Source organism: Hypanus sabinus, chromosome 20, assembly GCF_030144855.1.
Source record: "Hypanus sabinus isolate sHypSab1 chromosome 20, sHypSab1.hap1, whole genome shotgun sequence".
In the NCBI taxonomy this organism is placed as follows: Eukaryota; Metazoa; Chordata; class Chondrichthyes; order Myliobatiformes; family Dasyatidae; genus Hypanus; species Hypanus sabinus.
The window spans coordinates 39,388,559-39,411,174 of NC_082725.1; the positions used below are offsets into that span (position 1 = coordinate 39,388,559).

The 22,616-nt window shown below is 41.5% G+C and overlaps 1 protein-coding gene across 2 annotated transcripts in view; it reads left to right on the plus strand.

The window, feature by feature from the left end:
* The window catches only part of LOC132378443 (nucleotide-binding oligomerization domain-containing protein 1-like), a 45,393-nt gene continuing 22,777 nt past the window's right edge, over nucleotides 1-22,616 (plus strand). For both annotated transcript variants that reach the window (XM_059945366.1, XM_059945365.1), the window contains exons 1-7: nucleotides 1-113; nucleotides 4,123-4,340; nucleotides 5,970-6,144; nucleotides 13,947-15,756; nucleotides 18,918-19,001; nucleotides 21,153-21,236; nucleotides 21,329-21,412. In XM_059945366.1, coding sequence (XP_059801349.1) covers nucleotides 4,155-4,340; nucleotides 5,970-6,144; nucleotides 13,947-15,756; nucleotides 18,918-19,001; nucleotides 21,153-21,236; nucleotides 21,329-21,412 — 2,423 coding nt within the window. In that variant the 5' untranslated portion in view covers nucleotides 1-113; nucleotides 4,123-4,154. The remainder of the gene's footprint in view (nucleotides 114-4,122; nucleotides 4,341-5,969; nucleotides 6,145-13,946; nucleotides 15,757-18,917; nucleotides 19,002-21,152; nucleotides 21,237-21,328; nucleotides 21,413-22,616) is intronic.

Genomic DNA, 22,616 nt, shown 5'->3' on the forward strand with positions numbered 1-22,616 from the left:
GTTTACCCTCGGGGGAACTCAGTGAATTAAGCAGAACTACGACTGGAGGGAAAAGCAATATCGGATTTGAAGCACGAAGCTCATCTTCATTTACTTAATGCCATGCAGCTGAAGTAAGGCCAAAATCAGAATTTCCAGAGATTTATAATGCAAATCAGATTGTTGAATATCAGAAAAGCTTATAAAATTGGCTCAGTGTTGCTGGAGAAATTGGGCAATCTGTGATGGTAAGACTATTTTTCAGGGGTTTTTAACTAGAACTGCTATTTTATTTGCTGAAACATTCAATATGGTAATGCCTGCAGTTTAAGAATGGTAGGTTGCATAAATTTAAAAGATCACTGGAGCCTTTTTATTCCCCATATATTGTGACACCTGTTGCCTGAGAGTCTGTCATTTTACTTAAGATTGAATTAGTAAATAGCAAAGTACTATAATTATTTAGACTGGCTCTGTAACTATTGATAGTGAGGACGTGGTTGCCAACAGGCTCAATAAACTGATAGAATGGCAGAACGTGAGTCAACCTATAGCTGGGGGAAGTGATGAACCCTTTCTGTTAGACCGCCTGAAGTAACTTATTTTTTATTCTTTCTTACTTCTCTTCTAATATTTATGTATTTGTATATCTATGCACTTGGAATGCTTCTGTGACACTGTAATTTCCTTTGGGATCAATAATCTATCAATTAGTTCAGGCAGTTTTTAAAGAATTCATTCATCAATCTCTTGGTGACCTCAGAGGTATTATTATTTTATTTAATATAGACAAAAACAAAGTAATCACTGATACATTTAATTTTGTGAATGGAAGATTACCACCTCAGTCATTTAGCTGTACTTCAAAAATAGTTCATATTGGATTAACTTTTAAGCACTACTTGATGTAGTTACTAGATCATAGACCAAAACATTGAACAGTATGGCACAGGAACAGACCCACCACATCCGTGTGACCATGCTAGTTCCATCTGCCTCCATGTGACCTGTTTCCCTCTAGTTCCTGGATTAAAATGTTAAAGGTTGTTATGAATTTCTTTATGTTTTCCTGACTCTCCCTGAAGGTAGAAGGGTCTGGTGGGCTACGAGGCAGGTTAGATGGCCTAGTTGATCTTTCCTTGTCCATTCGTTCTTGTGTTAAAGCTTGTAATTCATCAGAACTTGGAATCGTCAAAACTGAGAGTATCACATTTTTTTAACCACTAGGCTGATCAATATTTTTATGGAGAAACAAGGGAATTAAAATGCTAGAACCTGGAGCATTATGCAAAATGCTGTTGAGTTCCTCCAGCATTTTATGTTTTTCTCCAATATATTTATTGGTAGATATAGGAAGATGATATTTGCTATGGGATGTAAGTAGTAAGATCTGTTTTGTTATAGAAGCAATAAACACTTCAGATCAACAACTTTATTTTTGCTATCTGTGATCTCAAATTATTTCAATATGATAACATGCAGTAAAGCTATTGTTATTATTTATTATGCCATGCCTGGATTTAAAATTGGAATCCAACAGGTAGAGAGAAAAATCTAAATAAATTTTATTATGGAAATTTTTTTTACTTCATTTTTGCCTCTCCCTTTAATTTTTGGGGGGATGTGGTGCTGCCATTGAATATCAAAGATAATATTCTCTCCTGTTGATGATGGTCGTTGACCTGCATTCTTGCATGAGAGATGAAAAGGGAGTGTTTAGTGTTGGTTGCTCAAGTATTATTTTATGTGTTTATGATAAATCTTTCTCAGTAGTACTGAAGTTGGCATGCAATGCTTTCATCAGCATATTTTTAGTTATTTTCATGTAAACCCAATTTGAGGCTGTGTAGGGCTTGACCAAGAACTGGAAAGTCAGCTGTTTCCTCTTGTCCATGGCTGCTGCCTGACTTGCTGAGTTCCTCCAACACTTTGTCAAAAATAGTTCTTTTGAAACATTTCCAACATGAATAAAAGTTCAAAGTTCAATTCGTTATCAAGGTACATTTATGTCACCATATACAACCCTGAGGTTCAGGTACTTGCAGGCATTCACAGTAGAACAAAGAAATACAATATAATCAGTGAATAACTACATATAAAGACTGACAAACGACCAGTATGCAAAAGCAAACTGTGCAAATATAAAAAAATACAAATAATAATAATAAGTAAATAATACTGAAAACATGAGTTGTAGAATTCTTGAGAATGAGTCGTTGGTTTATGGAATAAGTTCAGTGTTGAGCTGAGGGAAGTTATCCACGCTGGTTCTGTAGATGTCACAATTTCAGAGAAATCTGAATATATAATCCATTAAATCATTTAACATCAGATTACTGTTAAACATTAAATTAGTGTTGTAAATATTTCAAGTTATTACAGCTATCCAAGGTTATGAATATACTTAATTGACTGAAAACATGGGAAGCCACAAGTTTATGAAAGTAGCTTTTCTCTCAAACAAAACAAATTTCTATATTTTAAGTTAGCTGTTCAGCAGTGCAACAGTACTTCTATAAAAATTTTGAATGTACACTCTTCTAAAAATTCCATTTTTAAAAATCTGGAAATGAAAACAAATGTTATCAGTAAAACTAAGCATGAGGCTGCCAGATTGTCATAAAAACTTACCTGGTTTACGACTTTTTTTTAATGGAAAGAAATCTGCTGTCCGTTCCTAATCTCGACCATCTGTGAGTCCATTCCTTGTAACCACATGGAGCTCCAAACTACACTCTGACTTGATGGGTTGCATAGCACTACCTTCTCAAGAGCAACCGGAATGAGCAATACATGAAAACCTTGTCCCATATCCAAAATGAATGGGCAATATACGATAACCTTGTCCCAAAATAAAAATCCTCAGAAATATAATTCATATGTAGTTATTGAAAAGCAGTTAATATTTTCTGTTTTCTCTTAAACATAGCACTAATTCATTGCACAAAACACTATAGTCTCTAAACATAAAGAAAATGATTTGAGTAAAACGTTAATCAAAGAAGTTAGTTTAAAGATTCCTTAAATTTGGGGGAGTAGGGAAGAGAGGTGGAGGGATATGTATCAAAGGAGAAAGATTTGAAGTTTGCAGTTCAGTCAGCTTATTATTTCTGAATGGTAACGAGGAAGCACCAGACAGCAGCATCAGACAAAGCCAAAGTTTAACATGGAAGACCGTTAAATGAGTGAAAATGTTGTATGTAAGGCTGTGAGACTGGTTCAGCTTTGAATAATGAAAACATTAATCTGTTTATTTGTTTTGTGATACAGTGTAGGAGCAGGTGCTTCCGGCCCTTCGTGCTACACCACCCCAGCAGCCCCACAACCCTGATTGACCCTAACCTCATCAAGGAACAATTTACAATGACCGATCAACCTACCTGGTACACCTTTTAGAGGTGGTGATCTCTTTAAGCTCACCCGGCAGAAGGCAAAGGCAAACCACTGCTGTAACTTGCTGCGTGTATGATTTCCCAATATGTCAGAGCGGCGTGGAGGGAAACCGTCCACCAACTGGAAATTCCAGATGCCAGCTAATGACTATGGTACACCTTTGAACTGTGAGGAGTAAAAAACAGGGAAAACCCATGCATTCCACAGGGAGATGTATAGAGACTCCTTACAGAGCATGGTGGGATTGAGCTCCAAACTGGAATTATGCTAATTGCTATGCTGCCGTGGCATTAATCCAGTCCTTTGCATAAATTCTTTTCTAGGCCAGCACAACTTTGAGTGAATTAAGGGTCCAGAGGATTTAGATGAAATGTGAGAAATCTATAGAAGGCCAAATTATTCCTTATTATTGACAGGAAATGCATAACTCCAGCCCTCAAATATCTGCTGAGATGATGCAAAAATAGTGGTATTTTTATAACTTTTTTTTGCTAACGGTGCAAGATTTTTTTTTCTGTCATGGTCTGCAATATATGTGGACACAAACCGCACCTATGTAGCATAATCATGATATTTTGGCAAGAATTGATTAATTAATAGGATTCACTTTTTCCATGTGCACAGCCCCAGTATAGTTTGGATCCATTTACTCTGTGACTCTTTGAAGGGAGAAAGTGAACTAATAGTTATTAATATTTAGTAAACAGCTTAGAGATGTTAAGTTATATTACTGACTTTTGCTTCCTTTAGAAAAGCTGATTTTTGAACTCCAAAACTTTACTATGGAGCAAACTGTGGCTCTTAATTGGTGTGCTTCCTCGTACCTTGATCTTGTCACTACACATCGGGTGGAGCTGGTCAATGGAATTAAAAACACTGATTGCATCCTGGACAACTTGCTGCGTACCGGATATTTCACATGTGAAGATACAGAGTTCATACAGCAGAGTGTTACTCGGCATGAAAAGGTATGATCACTGAAAGACACAACTTCTACTGACAGGCCTGATTTTTGAAATTCACTCACCATGTTATTCTATCAAGGGAATTGTAGAAAATGCACATGCTGAAGCCAGCTTGGTTTGCTATGTGTGGTGCATTTCTTTGTGTGATACCAAATCCAAGTTACATCTACTGGTAGAAGATCACTAAATATCAGTACTTCACCCCAGTCCTACGCAATCATAAAGTTTACAGAATGGAAACAGGCCCATTAGTCTGACCAATACCCTTATCTACCCTTATCCCATTTTCCTGCATTTGGCCCATATCCCTCTATTGCTTTCTTATCAATGAACCCACGCAAATAATTTTTATATGTTGATACTGATTCACCTCTTCTGGCAGCTTGTTCCAAATAACTACCAACCTTTGTGTGGGAAAAGTGAAAGTTGATCATTTTCTGATTGATCAGGGCATCAAAGGATACAGCGAGAAGGTAGGTGTATGGGGTTGAGTGGGACCTGGGATCAGCCATGATGGCAGAGCAGACTCGATGGGCTGAATGGCCTAATTCTGCTCCCATAACTTATGGTCCCTTGTTTCCTACAACACCTGGGATTGATTTCATTAGGTTTTGGGAATTTGCCCTCCTTGAAGTGCACATCTCTAACATTTCCTCTTTTCTGTACACATGTTCCAAACTATCAGCCTAAGCCTCCCCTAACTCCCCATGCTTCTTCGTAGTGAAGCATTCATTCAGGTCACAACACATATCCCCTGGTCCCACACAAATACCTCCATTTTGGTTCCTAGTGGGGCCTCCTCTTTCCCGAGCTGTCCTCTTGTTTTTTAATATTTTTTAAAAAGTTTAGGAATTCTCTTTAATTTTGTTGGTTAGGGCCATTTCCTCAAGGGACAATATATGTGTTTGTAAGTGCAAAATCTATAATGTATTTCACAACTCAAGCTGACACTTCAGTAAAATTTCACACCATGTAATTGACTGAAATAGCCTTCCCTCAAAGGTTGTGATTCACACATTTCCATAATGGTTACAAATAAATCATTTATGATTTATAAATCATTTATGCCAGAATGTTTGTTAACCAGATGTGACTTGTGCATTGAAAAGAAATAAATATAGTGTTTATCTTCAAAATCAAGTATTATTCTATGTGTTTATGATAAATCTTTCTCAATTGCACTGAAACTGGCATGCAATGCTTTCATCAGCATAACTTTAGTGATTTTTATCCAAACCCAATTTGAGGCTGTAGTGCTTGACCAAGAACTCGAAAGTGAACTGTTTCCTCTTTTTCATAGCTACTGCCTGACTTCCTGAGTTCCTCCAACACTTAGTCAAAAATAGTTCTTTTGAAACATTTCCAACATGAATTAAAAGTTCAAAGGTCAAAGTAAATTTATTATCAAAGTTCATATATGTCACCATATACAACCTTGAGATTCATTTGCTTACAGGCATTTACAGTAGAACAAAGTAATACAATATAATCAATTAATAACTACATATAAAGACAGACAACCAACCAGTGTGCAAAAGCAAATATGAAAAATACAAATAATATTAGTAAGTGAATAATACATGTACATTGAAAATAAATAAATATAGTGTTTATCTTTAAAAATCTATTCAGGTGCGTAAAATACTGGATATCATAATGTCTAAAGGAGAAGAATGCGCGCAGTACTTTGTATTTATTCTGCATTCTGCCAAAGAAATTTACTCAGATGTTCAGTCATTGTTGAAAGAACGTCATTGCAGCCCACCAGCTCATTTACTGAGAGAGCCAGTGCTTATTACAGATGCAGGTAAGTGAGGGAGTTTCTTACAAACATATTTGGCTGCATTGTTTATTGATTGTTTCTGGGCTAATAATTAATTTAGCATTTACCACATGCCTTTGGGTGATTGAACAGGCTGTTATGTTAGCTGAGAATCAGCAACCCATTATCCCAGGGCATGAGAATGATACCACACTGTATTGTTGGAACGTTAAACACTCACAGACAACACAATAATTGAGGAGACCAAAGGTTTAAAGAACTCAGCAGATCAGGCATCTGTTTGCGGATGGGTGAGGGCGGGGGGGAAATAGTCAACATTTTGGATTGAAACCTTACATCAGGACTGAGAGAGGAGATGGCCAGTGTAAAGAGGAGAGGGGAGTGGTGAGACAGGAGTACGAGAGATGAATAATGGACAGGGTGGAGATAGGAGACAGTGGCAGGTAGATAATAAATGGAGACAAAAAATGAGAGTCAGATGCAGCGAGATGTGGGGGAGGAGGGGAGGCAGCTGCTGGAGGGAGATAAGCAGCAACGTGAAGGGCTACCAGTGCTGGGCTTTCCTACGTGTCATGGGGACGCATTTAAGGAGAGATAGATGAAAGGCAGATGTAACCAGAGGAAGATAGTGGAGGGTTGGAAAACTCAATGCTCATGCCAATGGGGTTTAGACTAACCAGACACAATGATTGTCTCTCTCTCTCTCTCTCTCTCTCTCTCTCTCTCTCTCTCTCTCTCTCTCTACACCTCTCCCTCTCCCTCTCCCTCTCTCTCTCCTTTCCCTAGCAGTGAAGGGGGCTTAGGATGGACAGGTCAGAAAAGCACTTGAAACGGCAGTGCTTCTGGGAACTTGGGATGTTGAATGCAGGCAGAACACAGGTGCTCTGCAGTATGGCCACCTAGTCTGTGCTTGGTCTCTCGCCTATGTAGCAGAGGGCTCACTGAGAGCATGGAAGACAGATCTGAGGTTGGAAGAGGTGCGTGTGAAACTCTGCCTGACCTAGAAGGGCTGTTTATGTGAGAGATGATACACATCCTGTTGTTGCAGGGGAAGATGCCTGGGGTCAGGGAGGGGAGGATGGAGAAGATTCTCTGGTGGTGGGACATTGTTGTAGCAAGTAGAAATGACAGAAGATGGTTTGTTGGAAGGGAAGACTCATAAGGTGAAAGCTGGGGAATAGGGACTCTACCTGTGTTCTGTCTGGAGGGTGATGGGGTGAGAGCAGAATTATGAGAAACAGCAAATGCAAGAGTGGACTCCACCAACCACTGTACAAGGGAAGTCATGCTTCTTTAAAAGAAAGGCATTTCAGATGCCCTGGAGAGTAAGGCCTAATCTTGAGAGGATTTGTGTTAGAGACTGAGAAACTGGGAGGAAGGCATGACATACTTACAATGGACAAGGTAGAAAGAAATGGTGTTTAAATAGCTGTGGAAATGGGTGGGTTTATTGTAAATGTAAGTGGATAATCTCCCCTCTCCATCCTGATGTAGGGTTTCAATCCAAGTCATTGACAATTCCTTCTTCAATCATTAGATGCTGCTTGACCTGTTGATTTTCTGCCAGAAGATTGCTTGTTGCTCTAGATTCTAGAATTGCAGTCTTCTGAGTCAAAGGGATAATTGTCTTCTGTGCATAATCATTTCCTTTGAAGCCAACCCACTCGTATGTTGTAGATGCACATTTCAGTTTTCGGTTCTCAGGTAAAATTTGTAATTTAGAACAATTATTTTGGACCAGTGCATTTGATTGGTTCTTTTACTGCGGAACTTCACAATCCCTCCGTGATTTGTGCACAATGACTCATACAATCAGTAGAGTTGAAATTCACTTCAACATCTGCAACATGGAGGGGAATACCATAACTCCAACAAAATCCTTTTTTTTCTTTTTTTCCTGCTGGATCAATATCTCAGAATTCCCAATTTAGTGACATTCACCATACTCGCTGCAGAGATTCAAACAAAGGGACTGTCAGCATCCCAAGGCAGCTAGTGATCACCAGAGTATGTGAACTTGCTAGAAATGCTCTCTGGCTGGGAGACCACACCTGAATCCATCAGCACTTGGTTAAGTTGAGCTCTATGGTGTTATGCCTGCAGCCCCCTCCTTTGTGAGAATCGCAAGATCACTATTGGGTTGGGTCAGGGGACCCAGGAAATGAGAGAGAGATGTGCAGAATGTCTCGTTCCCCCGGCAATATAAAGCTACGGGACATGGCCATTGTCTCTGGAAGGCAAATTTGTGGATTGAAGACTGTACTACGTGGAAGTCCTCAGGCAAAGTGGGCTGGTTGAGGGAGGGATTGCATCACTCCCAACCTGATTGACATCTGCGACCCTGCAAGTCAGGATAAAAGAGGGTCTGTGGGAACAACCCCTCAGACGCACCAGAAGAAATGCTAGCAATCCCATAATAGCGGGAAGCCATTTGAAGGAAGCCTCGTGTGTTCAGTTCCGTTGCCTGGGACTGGTGGCTGGTACCACGGAAAACGGCTTTTACCTAACAACAGGGAAACCAACTCCCCCGACTCAAAGGATTGGCGTCATAAAAGACCTGGGTAAGTTTAAACCACCTCTCTCTTAAACCCAAAATGCTGCAGCTTGAATGAACTAACAGTGACTGTTATATTTCCATCGGACAATACATTATCCCCTAGACAACGATAGAGCTATTTCTTATTGATGGTTATTATACGCGCACTTTTAGATTTAGTATTGACGACAGATATTATCTGTATGTTTGCATTAATCTTATTTTTGTGCCCCTTTTATCAATAAATACTTTTAAAAATAGTACCATCAGACTTCACCGGACCTCTCTATCTTTGCTGATAAGTGACCCAGTTACGGGGTTCGTAACAAAGTGGGGGCTCATCTGGGATTTGACACCGAATTGGGAGGCCAGTGAATCGGGCTTGTGAGTCCAAAACTTGGATCTGGTTACACGGGTAGCCAGACGGGAAACCAGCAAAGATGGACGTGGGTGAATTTATAGAAAACCCGACTCTGGAGGCGCTAGAGGCGGCCACCAAATCAGACTTGATAAGTTTGGTGAAGGAGTTAAACCTCGTAGAGGTGAGATCGTCAATTAAAAAGTGGGAGGTGTGAGGGGCAATAACTCAGTATTATATTGGGAAGAATGTGTTTACAGCTGAGGTATTGGAAAATATCCCTGAACAGGTACCAGCTAGTGGGACGGCTCAGTTAGAGTTGGAGAAATTAAAGTTGGAACATGCAATTCAGTTAAAGCAGCTGGAGGCAGCTGAGAAGGAGAATGAACGAGCCAAGAAAGAGTGGGAAAGAGCCGAGAGAGAGAGGGAGTATGCACTCCAGCTAAAGGAGTTAGAGGTGAAACAAGAGCATGAAATGCGGTTAAAACAGCGGGAAGCAGCTGAGAAAGAGAAACAGAAACATGACTTGGAGATGGAGAAGTTACGGCAAGAGCCATGAGTACCGGGGTCAGACCGAGAGGAGCGGTTCAATGTTAGTCGAGAGTTGAGGTTAGTACCTCTGTTCGAGGAGACGGATGTTGATAGTTATTTCTTGCTTTTTGAAAAGGTGGCAGTGAATCAGAAGTGGCCCAGAGGTCAGTGGGTGGCGCTGTTACAAAGTGTGTTAAAATGGAAGGCACAGTGGACATATATGGCATTGACTATGGAGGAGGAAAAGGAGGAGAGTTATGACAAAGTAAAAGTGGCCATTCTCCAGAGTTATGAGCTAGTACCTGAGGTGTATAGACAAAAGTTTAGAAATTTAAAGAAAGGGTGGAATCAGACATATACCAAGTTTGCCTATGAGAAGGGTGTGCTCTTGGACCGTTGGTGCACAGCAGAGATAGCGGAAGAGGATTATGGGCATCTCAGGGAGTTAATTCTGATTGAGGAATTTAAAGGTTGTGTTTCGGAGGATATCCGGATGTATTTGAATGAGAAGCTGAATAAGTCCATCTCAGAATTTGCTAGGTTTGCAGATGAATATGCTCTAACCCACAAGACAAAGTTTTCCTCGAATAAAAGTTCCCAGAGAGACAGTGGGAACGATCGAGAAAGTCCGCCGGCCGAGGCAGAGGTCCCGCCAGGAGCTAGTGATAAGGTTGAGGGGGAAAGGCCAGACGGCCAGAGATTTCAGGGCTTGACCTGTTTTAATTGTGGAAAGGGGGGGGCATATTGCATCTCGGTGCTTTGCTCTGAGGAAGGAGACAGGAAAAGCAGCAGCAGTCCCTATCGGATGTGCCGTGGTAATCAGTAAATCGACAAAGAGCCCCGGGTAGACAGAGTACGAGAAGGGTCTGATACTTGTCTGTCACATGGAACCATGTCTGTGAGGGAGGGAGACACACCAGTTCCCGTACGGATCCGGAGAGACACGGGGGCTGAGCTGTCATTGATCAGCAGTAATGTACTAGAGTTTGGTCGCAAGACGAGAATGGTAGCTGTGAAGGGAATAAGTAAAGGGACAGAAATGGTGCTCTTACATAAGGTCATTCTGGATTGTGAGCTGGTATCTGGACCAGTTGAAAAAGGGGTGCAATCAGAATTCCTGAGAACTGACGCGGACATCCTTCTCAGTAACGATTTAGCAGGTGGTAAGGTTTGGGCAGCCATGACGATGACCAGCCAGCCAGTGAGTGCTGCGGCCCCACCCCTAGATTCCAAGATCTATCCCGCGTGCGCGGTCACTCGCGGCATGTCGAGAGAGGCAGCTGAGACAGAGAGCAGTTTAAATCCGGCCAGTTTCAATTTGGCCGAGATGTTTCTACCGACTCTGTACTGCGAGGGTTTAGAGGGTGGTAAAACGAAGAGTAGTAAAGTGAAAGAGGGTAAGGGAGAGGAGGTAGATAATAAAGATGAGGAACCAATAGAGTGGTTAAGAGGTCCAGAGGTGGACAGGGATGATCTGTCTGGTTTGGCAGAACTGTTTGAAGAAGCTGGAAATTCTAAAGGTGTTCCCGATAATGAAATGAGGGCAGTCCTAGATGAAAAGGGTGCCCTTGCCTTGGAGAAGTCTGCTGGGTTGGCAGATGAGGTTGTTTCAGCCTGCGGGGTTGAGTTTACTCCGGAAGGGAGTTGCCCAGAGAGTAACTGGGAGGATCAGAGGAATTTAGAATTTGAAAAGGGTATGGGTATTGAAAGCCTGGAAGAAGCCAATGTCCCGCTTGAGTGTGTCCAAGATGGGGATGCACGTGGTACTGAACCTAGTAATGGAGCTCAGAAAAAGTCTGAGGTATTTGATTCAGTTGAACGAGACGGCTGTCCTTGTGGGTCAGATAGACTTGGTTCAGTGAAGAAAGGGTTAACCTTGGTAATAGTGGGAAGTGAGAGTTCCGAGGTGTTTGTGCTCGAAGGTGTGTTAAAAGTTAATACGGAGCTCAAAAATGGGGAGATAAATATTATTATTGAAGGAAATGGGAAATATGTAGTTCCCAAATCGAATGAAGAAATTTTTAAACCTGCGGATCACTTACAGATTAAGCCGGGAGATGACGGGGCCCCCCACACTATTGTTATTCCAGAGTGTGAAGTGAAGAGGCAGAATTTGAAATGCTGCTTGAACAAAGAGTTCGAACTGAAAACACATAGCCTGAAGGGTCCTGACGAGAGGGCTAGCCACCTGTGTAAAATTAAAGAATTGGGTGGAAATTCAGAAGATGGTCTAAGTTTGGGGCACGGTGTTGATAAAATAACCCCTATGAAAGAGGCGGGCGAGAGTTTACCTCGCCAAAGTACCCAAGCTCCCCACGTATGAACTACCCGGAAAAGAGGCGACGGTTAAGGGGGACGCCATTTTTAAATAGCAAAGCCGGTTGTATGGGATTTCGACAAAGCATGTGAACAATAAAGACAACCCCATGGAAGCCTGCCTGTTAAGTTTGAAAACAACCGAAAGATTAGTATTTACATAAACTTTTGTAGATGCACATAAGCTAAGATCACAACTCCTTAGTTTTGTTGCTGAAGGGAGGAAATAAAAATAGGTGGTTATTAAATTGGAGTCTGATGCTATAAGACTTTTGTAAGGTACAAGATGTTAAGATATTAAAGGAAGTGACACTGTAATCGTTAACCGTTTGGATGCTGAATTGGATGTATCACTGTATTACTCTGTAGTGAAAAGGAAAAGCTTTTGTATTGTGGTAGATTCCACAATCCTGTAAGCCTCTGTACTACTTTGGTTTAACCACTGGTAAAAACACGTTGAAGAAAGTGGGTGTTATGCCTGCAGCCCCCTCCTTTGTGAGAATCGCAAGATCGCTATTGGGTTGGGTCAGGGGGCCCAGGAAATGAGAGAGAGACGTGCAGAACGTCTAGTTCCCCTGGTGATATAAAGCTACGGGACATGGCCATTGTCTCTGGAAGGCGAATTTGTGGACTGAAGACTGTACTACGTGGAAGTCCTCGGGCAAAGTGGGCTGGCTGAGGAAGGGATTGCATCACCCCCAACCCGATTGACATCTGAGACCCTGCGAGTCAGGATAAAAGAGGGTCTGTGGGAACAGCCCCTCAGACGCACCAGAAGAAACGCTAGTGATCCCGTAATAGCGGGAAGCCATTTGAAGGAGGCCACGTGTGTACAGTTTCGTTGCCTGGGACTGGTGGCTGGTACGACGGAAAACGGCTTTTAGCTAACAAAGGGGAAACCAACTCCCCCGACTCAAAGGATTGGCATCCTAAAAGACCTGGGCAAGTTTAACCTGTCTCTCTCTTAAACCCAAAACACTGCCACTTGAATGAACTAACAGTGACTGTTATATTTCCATCGGACAATACATTATCCCCTAGACAACGATAGAGCTATTTCTTATTGATTGTTATTATACCCGCACTTTTAGATTTAGTATTGACGACGTATATTATCTGCATGTTTGCATTAATCTTATTTTTGTGCCCCTTTTATCAATAAATACTTTTAAAATTGTACCATCAGACTTCAACGGACCTCTCTATCTTTGCTGGTAAGTGATCCAGTTACGGGGTTCATAACAATGTAAGAGTGTCAACCAGCCTCTGAAAGAGTCTCACGGTTGAGTGAGATTATGACTGATCGACATCTTAATTCTGTCCATCTTTCTTAGATCCTTAATATTTAAGTCCCCTTCCCAAACAAAAATTTGTCAATTTCCATTTTCAATCTTTCTGTTGAAAAAGAGGTTTGGGAGGACAAAGATTCAGTTTTCCTCCTCCCTTTGTGACATCACCTTTGTGTTTTTGTTTCAACTTTAAGATTTGCCTTGTTCCAAATTTCTCCACTCAGTGAATCCAGTAATACCAAGCACTTTGATTATCTTCAACACTTCAATTAAATTATCCTTTCTTTAAGCTGTATATTCAAAGGATTGTAGATGAAGTCTTTGCTGCCTGGGGACATCATGCAAACCCGGTATAATATGCTGGATTGGAGTTGAACCCTTTCAAAAATGTCTCCCAAGGTGCAGTGCCCAAACTGATCTAATTGGTACTTCAAATCTTAATACCATTCCATTCTCTTAGTCCATCAATTGCTGAAATAACAAAACACATTAGTAATTAGTCACCACCATTGTTTTCTCTGTGCAACCAGACATACAGACATACCTTGGATTGAAGCAACACTATTTATTTTTAAATTAAATTGTATCAAACCGTAACAGAATTGAAGCGATCCCTATAAACTGATGAAGTTAGTAGGTGGCAACTGAATGTTACTTAGAAAGATTAACTGTAAAAAGTGTATGCCAAAAATCTGAGGATGATTATTTTGCTACATGAAAATTAGATTGATGTGATTACAGACTACTTTGGATTCCATGAATGTAGACATTATTCAGTTCAGTGTTTGTCTTTCAGTCTCTCAGTATGTTGAGAAACTCCGAGGTGTGTTGCAACAAGATACCAGGTTCATTTCATCTTATACCCAAAAGGAGGACATCCTCTTTGATGACATTTACACTAAGACTATTATGGAGCTCATCAGTTCAGTCAATGAATCCATAGGAACCGTCTCGCACCTGGAGGATTTGTTCAGTGACACTGGAACCATTAACAAAGATGTAGAAACTGTGTTTGTAACAGGTGATGCTGGTGTTGGAAAGACCATACTCCTCCAGCGACTTCAGAACCTGTGGTCAAAGAGTGAGGTTTGTGCTGACATTAAGTTCTTCTTCAAGTTTAGATGCAGACTGTTCAACAGCTTTCAGGAGGAAGACAAGATCTGCCTGCGAGATCTTCTGTTCAAGTACAACTGTTACCCTGATAAGGACGCTGATGAGATATTCAGTTGCATCCAACAGCATCCAGCCACTGTCCTCTTCACACTGGATGGATTCGATGAAATGAATTTGGATCGTGACCTTAACGATATCCCTGATGTCTCGTCTCCCTTTGAGCCCACACACCCAACATCCCTTTTGTTGAACCTTCTCCAAGGAAAGTTATTAAAAGGTTCTAAAATATTGTTGACAGCGAGGACAGGCACAAACCTACCTCTGAGGATGGTGAGAAAAAGAGTAACTCTGAAGGGCTTTTCCAAGGAACATCTGCTGGGTTATCTGAAGAAGTATTTCAAAAACAAGGCTGATCAAACTTTGATTCTAAACCAGCTGGAGGCAAACCCTCACCTGTGCAGTCTGTGCTCAGTGCCATTGTTTTGTTGGATTATATTTAAATGCTATGAGCACTTTCAGAGCACAAATAGTTCCCAGCTATTGTCACAGACAATTACACTAACTGATATCTACTTGGTTATGGTTGAGGTTTTCCTTAACCATAATTTGCAGAACAATCTACACAGAAGCAATGACAGAAGCCCACTAAATGTGTTCAGAAAGAGGAAAGAAGCTCTAATGCGGATTGGTAAATTAGCTTTAAAAGGGATTGAGAAAAGTGATTTTGAGCTCAGCCAGGAGAAAATTGAGATGGCAAAAATTTGTGAAGAAGATTTACAGTTGGGTTTCATCAAAACTGTAGGTCAATATAATGGATGTGGGAACCAATCAACATATGAATATATTCACTTAACCATCCAGTCATTTTTTGCAGCATTTTTATTGATTCTAGATGATGACATCAGCCCACAAGAGTTTCTAGCATCCTTTAACTACAGTAATGCATCAGTATCCTCCATCAGCACAATCAGTAAATTGTTTTTGGTTCTTCTGAGCCCAAAGAAGCATTCTTCCAAAGATGTCCTCAAGCCATTCAGTGAATCCCTGCAGTTTACATTGCTGTTCCTTTGTGGCTTGCTGTCTGACAACAACATTGATCTGATGCAGGGCCTTGCATCTCCTGCCGCTGTTAAGAAAAAGCAGGCAGTGCTAACATCCTACCTGTTCAGCAGTATGAAAAAGCATTTGCGAAGTCTCCCTCGACCAGGCTTCACAAACAGCTGCAGAGTGCACCTACTGCCACGCTTCGTATGGCTGATGCGCTACATATTCGAAATGCAAAATGAGGCAGCATCCAAAATGGCAGCCAAATACATCAGTGCTGACTATATCAAGCTGACCTACTGCAATGTTTCTTCTGTGGATTGTACAGCGCTTGCGTTCACCCTGAGACACATCCAGAAACCCCTGGCACTGGAGATGGACAACAACAACATCAATGATTATGGGGTGGAGCAACTCGCCTGCTGCTTCAGTCACCTCACAGTCCTCAGGTAAGCACACCTGCCAGATAATTGTGTTCTTGGACCCAGAAAAATAGAACTATGGTACTTCCAAAAGGTCTAATACTATCATAGAACTCTCCACTGTTATTCAGGATTGGGTTTGATCTTTAAGGTGTTAACCTCAACATAATAATTAGCGCTCTGTTCCCTTAATATAACATCCGTGAGTCAAGCCTCCAGCGAGGTGGGTGCCTGATCTAGACCGAGACCGCAATGCTCTGCTGCTGCTTTGCTGCTTTGCAACTGTAATGTACAGAGTGAAAGAGTGCAGGGTTTTATTCGCTGGAGAGTAGGAAAATGAGAGGATATTTGACAGCGGTATACAATATTATGAGAGGTATAGATAGGGTAAATGTAAGAAGGCTTTTCCCGCCGAGGTTGGGTGAGACTAGAATTAGAGGTTAAGGGTGAAAGGTGAAAAATTTAAAAAGAAAAAGAGGGGTAATTTCTTCACTCAGAGATCTACCAACAGAAGTAGTGGATATGAGTTCAATTTCAACATTTTTAGAGATGTTTGGACGGGTAAATGGATGGGAGAATTATGAACAGTTATGTTCCTGGTACAGGTCAATGGAGCTAGCAGGATATTAGCTGGATACTTATCAGATGGGCCAAAGGGTCTTTTTCTGTGCTGTACTGCCTTCTGACTCTACGTAAAATCAGGTCCAGCTGATCTTCCCTAACAGTTGCTATCAGGGATCCTTGGGCACAGATTTGACTGAGGAAATGATCCCTGTGTACTGGTCTATCATTTACTCTAGAATGATACAGCTCAGGTCTATTTTTAAAGAACAGTCTGTTCACTTCATCGCTAATTTTTTAAATTAATCTGTGTCCTTGGATTACTGACTCTTCAACCAGTGGAAGTACCTTCCTTTCAAAACAGTTTCTGATCAGATCTCATCTGATCTTTGTGATGTGCAGAACAACTCCAGTTTCGACCCCTCACTGAAATCCCGTCAGTCCTGGTACCATATAAGGAAATCTCCAAGAGGGGAAATACATTTTTTTAAGGATGTGGTTGTGGCCTCCTTTAAAATTGCAATGCCCACCTGAAGCCTGAGCCAGTGTATCACTAAGCATGACTCCCTTTGCTTGGGTATCCCTGACCAATAATAAAGCCGTTCATATTTTATTAAAATCAGACTTTCTAGGTGCTGCTGCCTTCATTCATGTTTCTGTTTAGCTTATATTTTTGTTCCTGTACTCTTTTTCAAATTACACCATTTGATAATTTCCCCTTTGCTACCACAAAGTAGTGTTTCACGTTTCTCTGCGTGAAGTTTCATTAGAAATATGTGCATCTGCCCGCTTCACCAGTCTCCTTCAGCCTCCTGAAGTGCATTACTATTCTCTTTACCAGATTCACAAATTTTGTACCATCTGTGAACTTCGACAGTACGCTCTCTGCACTCAAGGCCAGCTCATTAGTATGTACCAAAAATATATTTCAAGCATGCTGGTTTTTGCAATATCAGTGTCGAAAGTTTATTTGCAGCTGAAGTGGGGTTGATGCAAGCCTTAGGCCAATGCTTTGCAGCTGTTGCCAGCTCCCTCCACCAAGACCGTATATTTGCAGCCACAAAATGTCCAACAATCTGGAGGCCTCACCAGTGTTGTTGTTCCAAATGACTGGGCCTCCGGAATTCAATCTTGAACCCTTTCCCCAGTAAGGCCTGACAGCCTCGTGATAGGTCAGAAAGATTTCCCACTGGATTCATGTACTTCTGGTGATCAGTGATATTTGGAAAGAGACGACATTTTTTAATTAAAAGAAAAACATATTCAGATTTAAAAGCATATTCAATTGTTGTCTAAAACATTTTAAAAAATTATGAAGAAAGGTAACCTCATCTGAGTGAATGTGTGCAAACTGGATGGCGTAAAACATGGATGATGGGCCAGATTTGAAGTGTGCCAACAGATTGTGGAATGCTCCACAACCTTATAGTGGGCCCTGAGAAGGGGAGAATCTGACTTCCAGCACCTTCCCAACTCCTGCATTGTCTGGAAGGGACTGAAACATTCACTGCAGCTCCATGAAAATATTGGGTAACAGTGATCCTTTCCAATGCATCCAAATGTTCTTGATCTATTGACCAAATCATTATTTCAGATTTCATTTTCATTTATTTATCACACGTACATTGAATCACACAGCAAAATGCACCATTTGCATTAACAAGCAACACAACCCAACGCTGCACTGGGAACAGCCTGCAAGCATTGCCACCTACTCTGGTGCCAACATCGCATACCCTCAATGTTCATCAGAACAACACAAGCTGCATAACAAGCCCTTATTGTCCCTCCACCCCCCCGATCCACCCACTCACTCACACACACACACACACACACACACACACACACACATTGACAGGCCTCCCGCCCCAGCACTGGCTGCCTCAGGGCTTCCAACCTCCAGCCCCTGGCGTGGACTCACAGATTGCAGGCCACTGGCTTCAAAGCATAGTGACCCAGGGGCCTTGACCATCGGACCTCAACTTGTGGACTCGCCGACTTCGGTCTTCAACCTTCAGGCTTCGATATTTGGTATTGACTCCAGGACATGATCATCATGGTACTTTGAATTCTGGGTCTCGACTCTAGGGCTTGGCAGCCTGAGGGGTTTTCCCGACCCAGATGTGCAGACATCTGCCCTCTGACTTCCAGACTCACCAGTGAAGGAGCCTCAACTTTCAGACTCGCCGACTTTGGTCTTCAACCATTGCAATCAACCCCAGGACTCGCCAATCACAGGACTTTGAACTCCAGACTCTAAAAATCCTCCAACCCCGGGACTCCCCAGCCTGGGTGCTCACCAACCCTCATCAATGGGGCCCTTGGACCTTGGTAATTGACCATGTTATCGTTGGTCTACATCTCAGCGGCTGCCAACCATGAGGATTACTATTGCAGAGCACTGGAACTGGTATCCAGCTCCAGACTGGACTCTTCATTACCGCCCCTTACCTCTAAATCCTCTCATCCTTGTCACTAAGCCCTAATCTTCCCCTAAAACCATCCCTATGTAAATAAATACAACTGAGCTTGAGCCGCATCCGAACAAGGTCTGAAGCTGAAATTAAGTTTTTGTTCACTATCATTAATATTTCACCATTTCTTGCTTCTTTTTTAAAACAATATAGGTTAAGTGTGAATCAAATCACAGATCATGGTGTACACATCTTGGTGGAAGAACTCAAAAAGTATCAGCAGATCAAAGTACTTGGGTGAGAATGCTTGTTCTTAATTACCCTGGGTGGTGCATTGGACACCTGCTTTTTAAACTTAGCATTTTACTGTTTATTTTCTGGTATTCTTTTGCTATTTGGAAAGGCAACGCCTAATATTCACAGGAATTTGATAGAGTCTTTCAAAATGTGACCAAGAACATTGATGAGGGCAGAGCAGTGGACATTGTCTCTATGAACTTTAGCAAGGTCCTGCATGGTAGGCTGGTCCAGAAGGTGAGACAATCCAGCATCCAGGGTGAGCTAGGCAATTGGATAGGTGGTAGGAGGTCAAGGACGATCGTGGGAGAATTCTTTTCAGGTTAGAGATCTGTGACCAGTGGTGTGCTAGAGGGCTCAGTGTTGACTGCCCTGCTCTTTGTCATATATATTACTAACTTAGATGAGAATGTAGCTAGCATGATTAGTCAGTTTGCAGATAAAACCAAAATTGGTGTCTTGTGTGCAGTGAAGAACATTTTCAAAGGTTACAATGCGATATTGATTAATTGGGGAAGAAGGCAAGGGAATGGCAAATGGAATTTTAACTTAGACAAGTGGGAAGAAATGGCACTTTAAGAAGTTAAACTGGGCCAGTGCATTCACAGCGAATGGCAGGGCACTGAGGACTGTTAAGCAGGATGGCGAAGAAGGAATACTGTACACAGGCTTGCCTTCAGCAGTCAAGGCAATGACAATAGTAGTTGGAACATCATGTTTCATCTGTACAAGTTTCTGAAGAGGGTGCACTTGAAGTATTGTGCGCAATTATGATGGAGAGTTGGGCTTAAGCCAGAAAAGATTTACAAAGATTTTGCAGGCACTGGCAATCTTGAGTTACATGGATAGACAGGATAGGCGGTGTCTGTGTTTCTTGGACCAAACGAGATAGTCTTTTTGCCCAGATTTGTGGACTCTAAAGCTAGGTTTGAGTTCTGAAATAACACCCGCGGAACTTAAGCCCATCAAAATCAGCCATTGAACATGGGACATCCTGATTCAGTACCATCATAACTAGACAGGGGAAGACAAATATTCATGTTAATTGGTGCTCATCAACCCCATTAAATGGTTGATGGACTACAGGAGGAATGGAGACAGGATAACTCCTATTGACGTCAATGAATTTTGGGCTGAGGAGGTGAACAGCTTTAAGTTCCTCAGCATAAAACATCACCGAGAATCTCATGTGGTCTGTACGTACTGGCTGTGTAGTGAGAAAAAGCACAACAACGTCTCTTTCACCTCAGACATTTGAGGAAGTTTGGTGTGGGCCCCCAAATCCTAAGAACTTTCTATGGGGGCACAACTGAGAGCATCCTGACTGGCTGCATCACTGTCTGGTCTGGGAACTGTACTTCCCTCAATTGCAGGACTCTGCAGAGAGTGGTGTGGACAGCCCATCGCACCAATAGATGTGAAATGCCCACTATTCAGAACATTTACAAAGATAGGTGTGTAAAAAGGGCCCGAGGGATCATTAGGGACCCGAGTCACCCCAACCACAAACTGTTCCAACTGCTACCATCCGGGAAATAGCACGGCAGCATAAAAGCCGGGACCAACAGGCTCTGGGACAGCTTCTTCCAGCAGGCCATCAGACCGATTAATGCATGCTGATACAATTGTATTTCTATGTTATATTGACTGTCCTGTTGTACATACTATTTATTTCAAATTAATATAAATTCCACATTGCACAATTAGATGGAGATGTAATGTTAAGATTTTTATTCCTCATGTATGTGAAGGATGTTAGTAATGTCAATTCAATTCAATATGATACCATGGAGCTATAATTACCATATATTCTTTTCCCATATGTAACAAAATCAACCTATAGACATCTATAAAATATGGAGCCCGTTTGTAATGTGTGGATGGCGTATTGTATGGGGACAAGACTGCTCACACATCTCACTTAAGTGCCAGTATGGGAAGGATAGGACTAGTGACTGCCTCCTGTGTCAGCAGATTCCATGAAACTCCCTGAATCATTTAAAAAAAAATACCTGGATGTTGCAAAACTTGGGGTTGAGAATGGAACTGTAAAAGCTCTGAATAGAGCATTACATCCACACCCAGAGTTTTCTCATTGTGTTGATTCGAGACACTTTTTGTATAAATTTTATTGTATCAATTTCATTTCAGACTTTACAAAAATTACATAAGTGATGTTGGTGCAAGGGATGTTGCAGATCTGATTGAAGTGTGTCCCAGTCTTACTTACTTGAAGTAAGTTGGCTCTCTTATGCTTACAAATGTTCTCTTCCAGTAAACACTTTCAGACGATGACAAAACTAACCAGACCTGTTTTGTTAACACAGAATGGGAAAAAATATGATTACCCATAAAGGAGGAGCTTACCTGGCTAAAGCAATACAAAACAGCAGAACTATAGAAGAAGTGGGGTGAGTGGAATGAAAGAATATACGAGCGTGTGGATGGGGGTGGGGGCAAGTTATACTAAAAGAAGGCTTCTCAAACGCTGCACTGGCAGATGATTCTGGCTACTGAGTATAAAAGCTGGGTGTCGTAGAGGCTTATCCCATTTAAGAGAAGGAACTTGACTGGCTACAGTTTAAAATAAATCAGCTGTGCTCCCTCTTGGTGTGCTTTTGTACTTTTCTTCCAGTCACGGAATATGTAAAATATGTGCCAGTGCTTGTTCCTTCAGTGCTGTTAATAACAGATAATCAGTTTTGAATTATTTGTGGAATGCATATTGAAGTGACCTGCTGAAGGGTTTCGACCTGAAACATCAACTGTACTCTTTTCCATAAATGCTGCCCGGCCCGCTGATTTCCTCCAGTATTTTGTGTGTGTTGTAGGAAAAAGTCCCTTTTTCTTCCTCAAGCGACATTAGGAGTCATTCTGCATCTGCCTAGAGAGCAGCAAATATGTTCTCTGTGTAATGTCTCATCTGAACAAAGGCACGTGTGATGGTACTGCATTGGTCAGTGCTGCAATGGATTGTGGGATTGTGTGAGGCATAGCATGCTCCTGGGATTGTTGATTGCCCCAAAAATGGAGGGGGGTGTACTCATTTGGTAGGCGAGTGTTAAATTTAGTCTTGCAACTAATAACCAAAACCTTTCTAAATTGTACTCTGTCGAAAGGAAGGTAGCAATCCAAAGCATTCTTCCTTATCATTTCCTGATTATTTATCATTCTTTATTATTATTATTTACTAACTAGGCATGAACATAATGGACCAACTCAGTTACAACATTCAAGTTGAAGCCCCATTTGGTCCATTAACACTATTTGAAGAATGTATAAATTTACAGCAGGATTAGACCTTTCAAGCCTATTGTGTCTTTCAGTGAGATCATGGATGATCCTGTGCCTTTTTTTCTCCAAATTCCCTTCTACCCATACCCTTGTAAAGCAATGTCTATCCCCATCTATAATATACTCTCAAATTCTACTTCCTGTGATCTGAGGAAGAATTTCAAAGACTCGCGATCCTTAAATGAAAAATATTGCCTTATTTTGGGGTGCTGGCTTATTAATAAATAGTGACATTCTAATTTTAGGTCCTTCCACATGAGGAAACATCTTCTCTACATATATCCTGCTATTTTTCAATAAATCCCCCTCTCAGTTGTACTA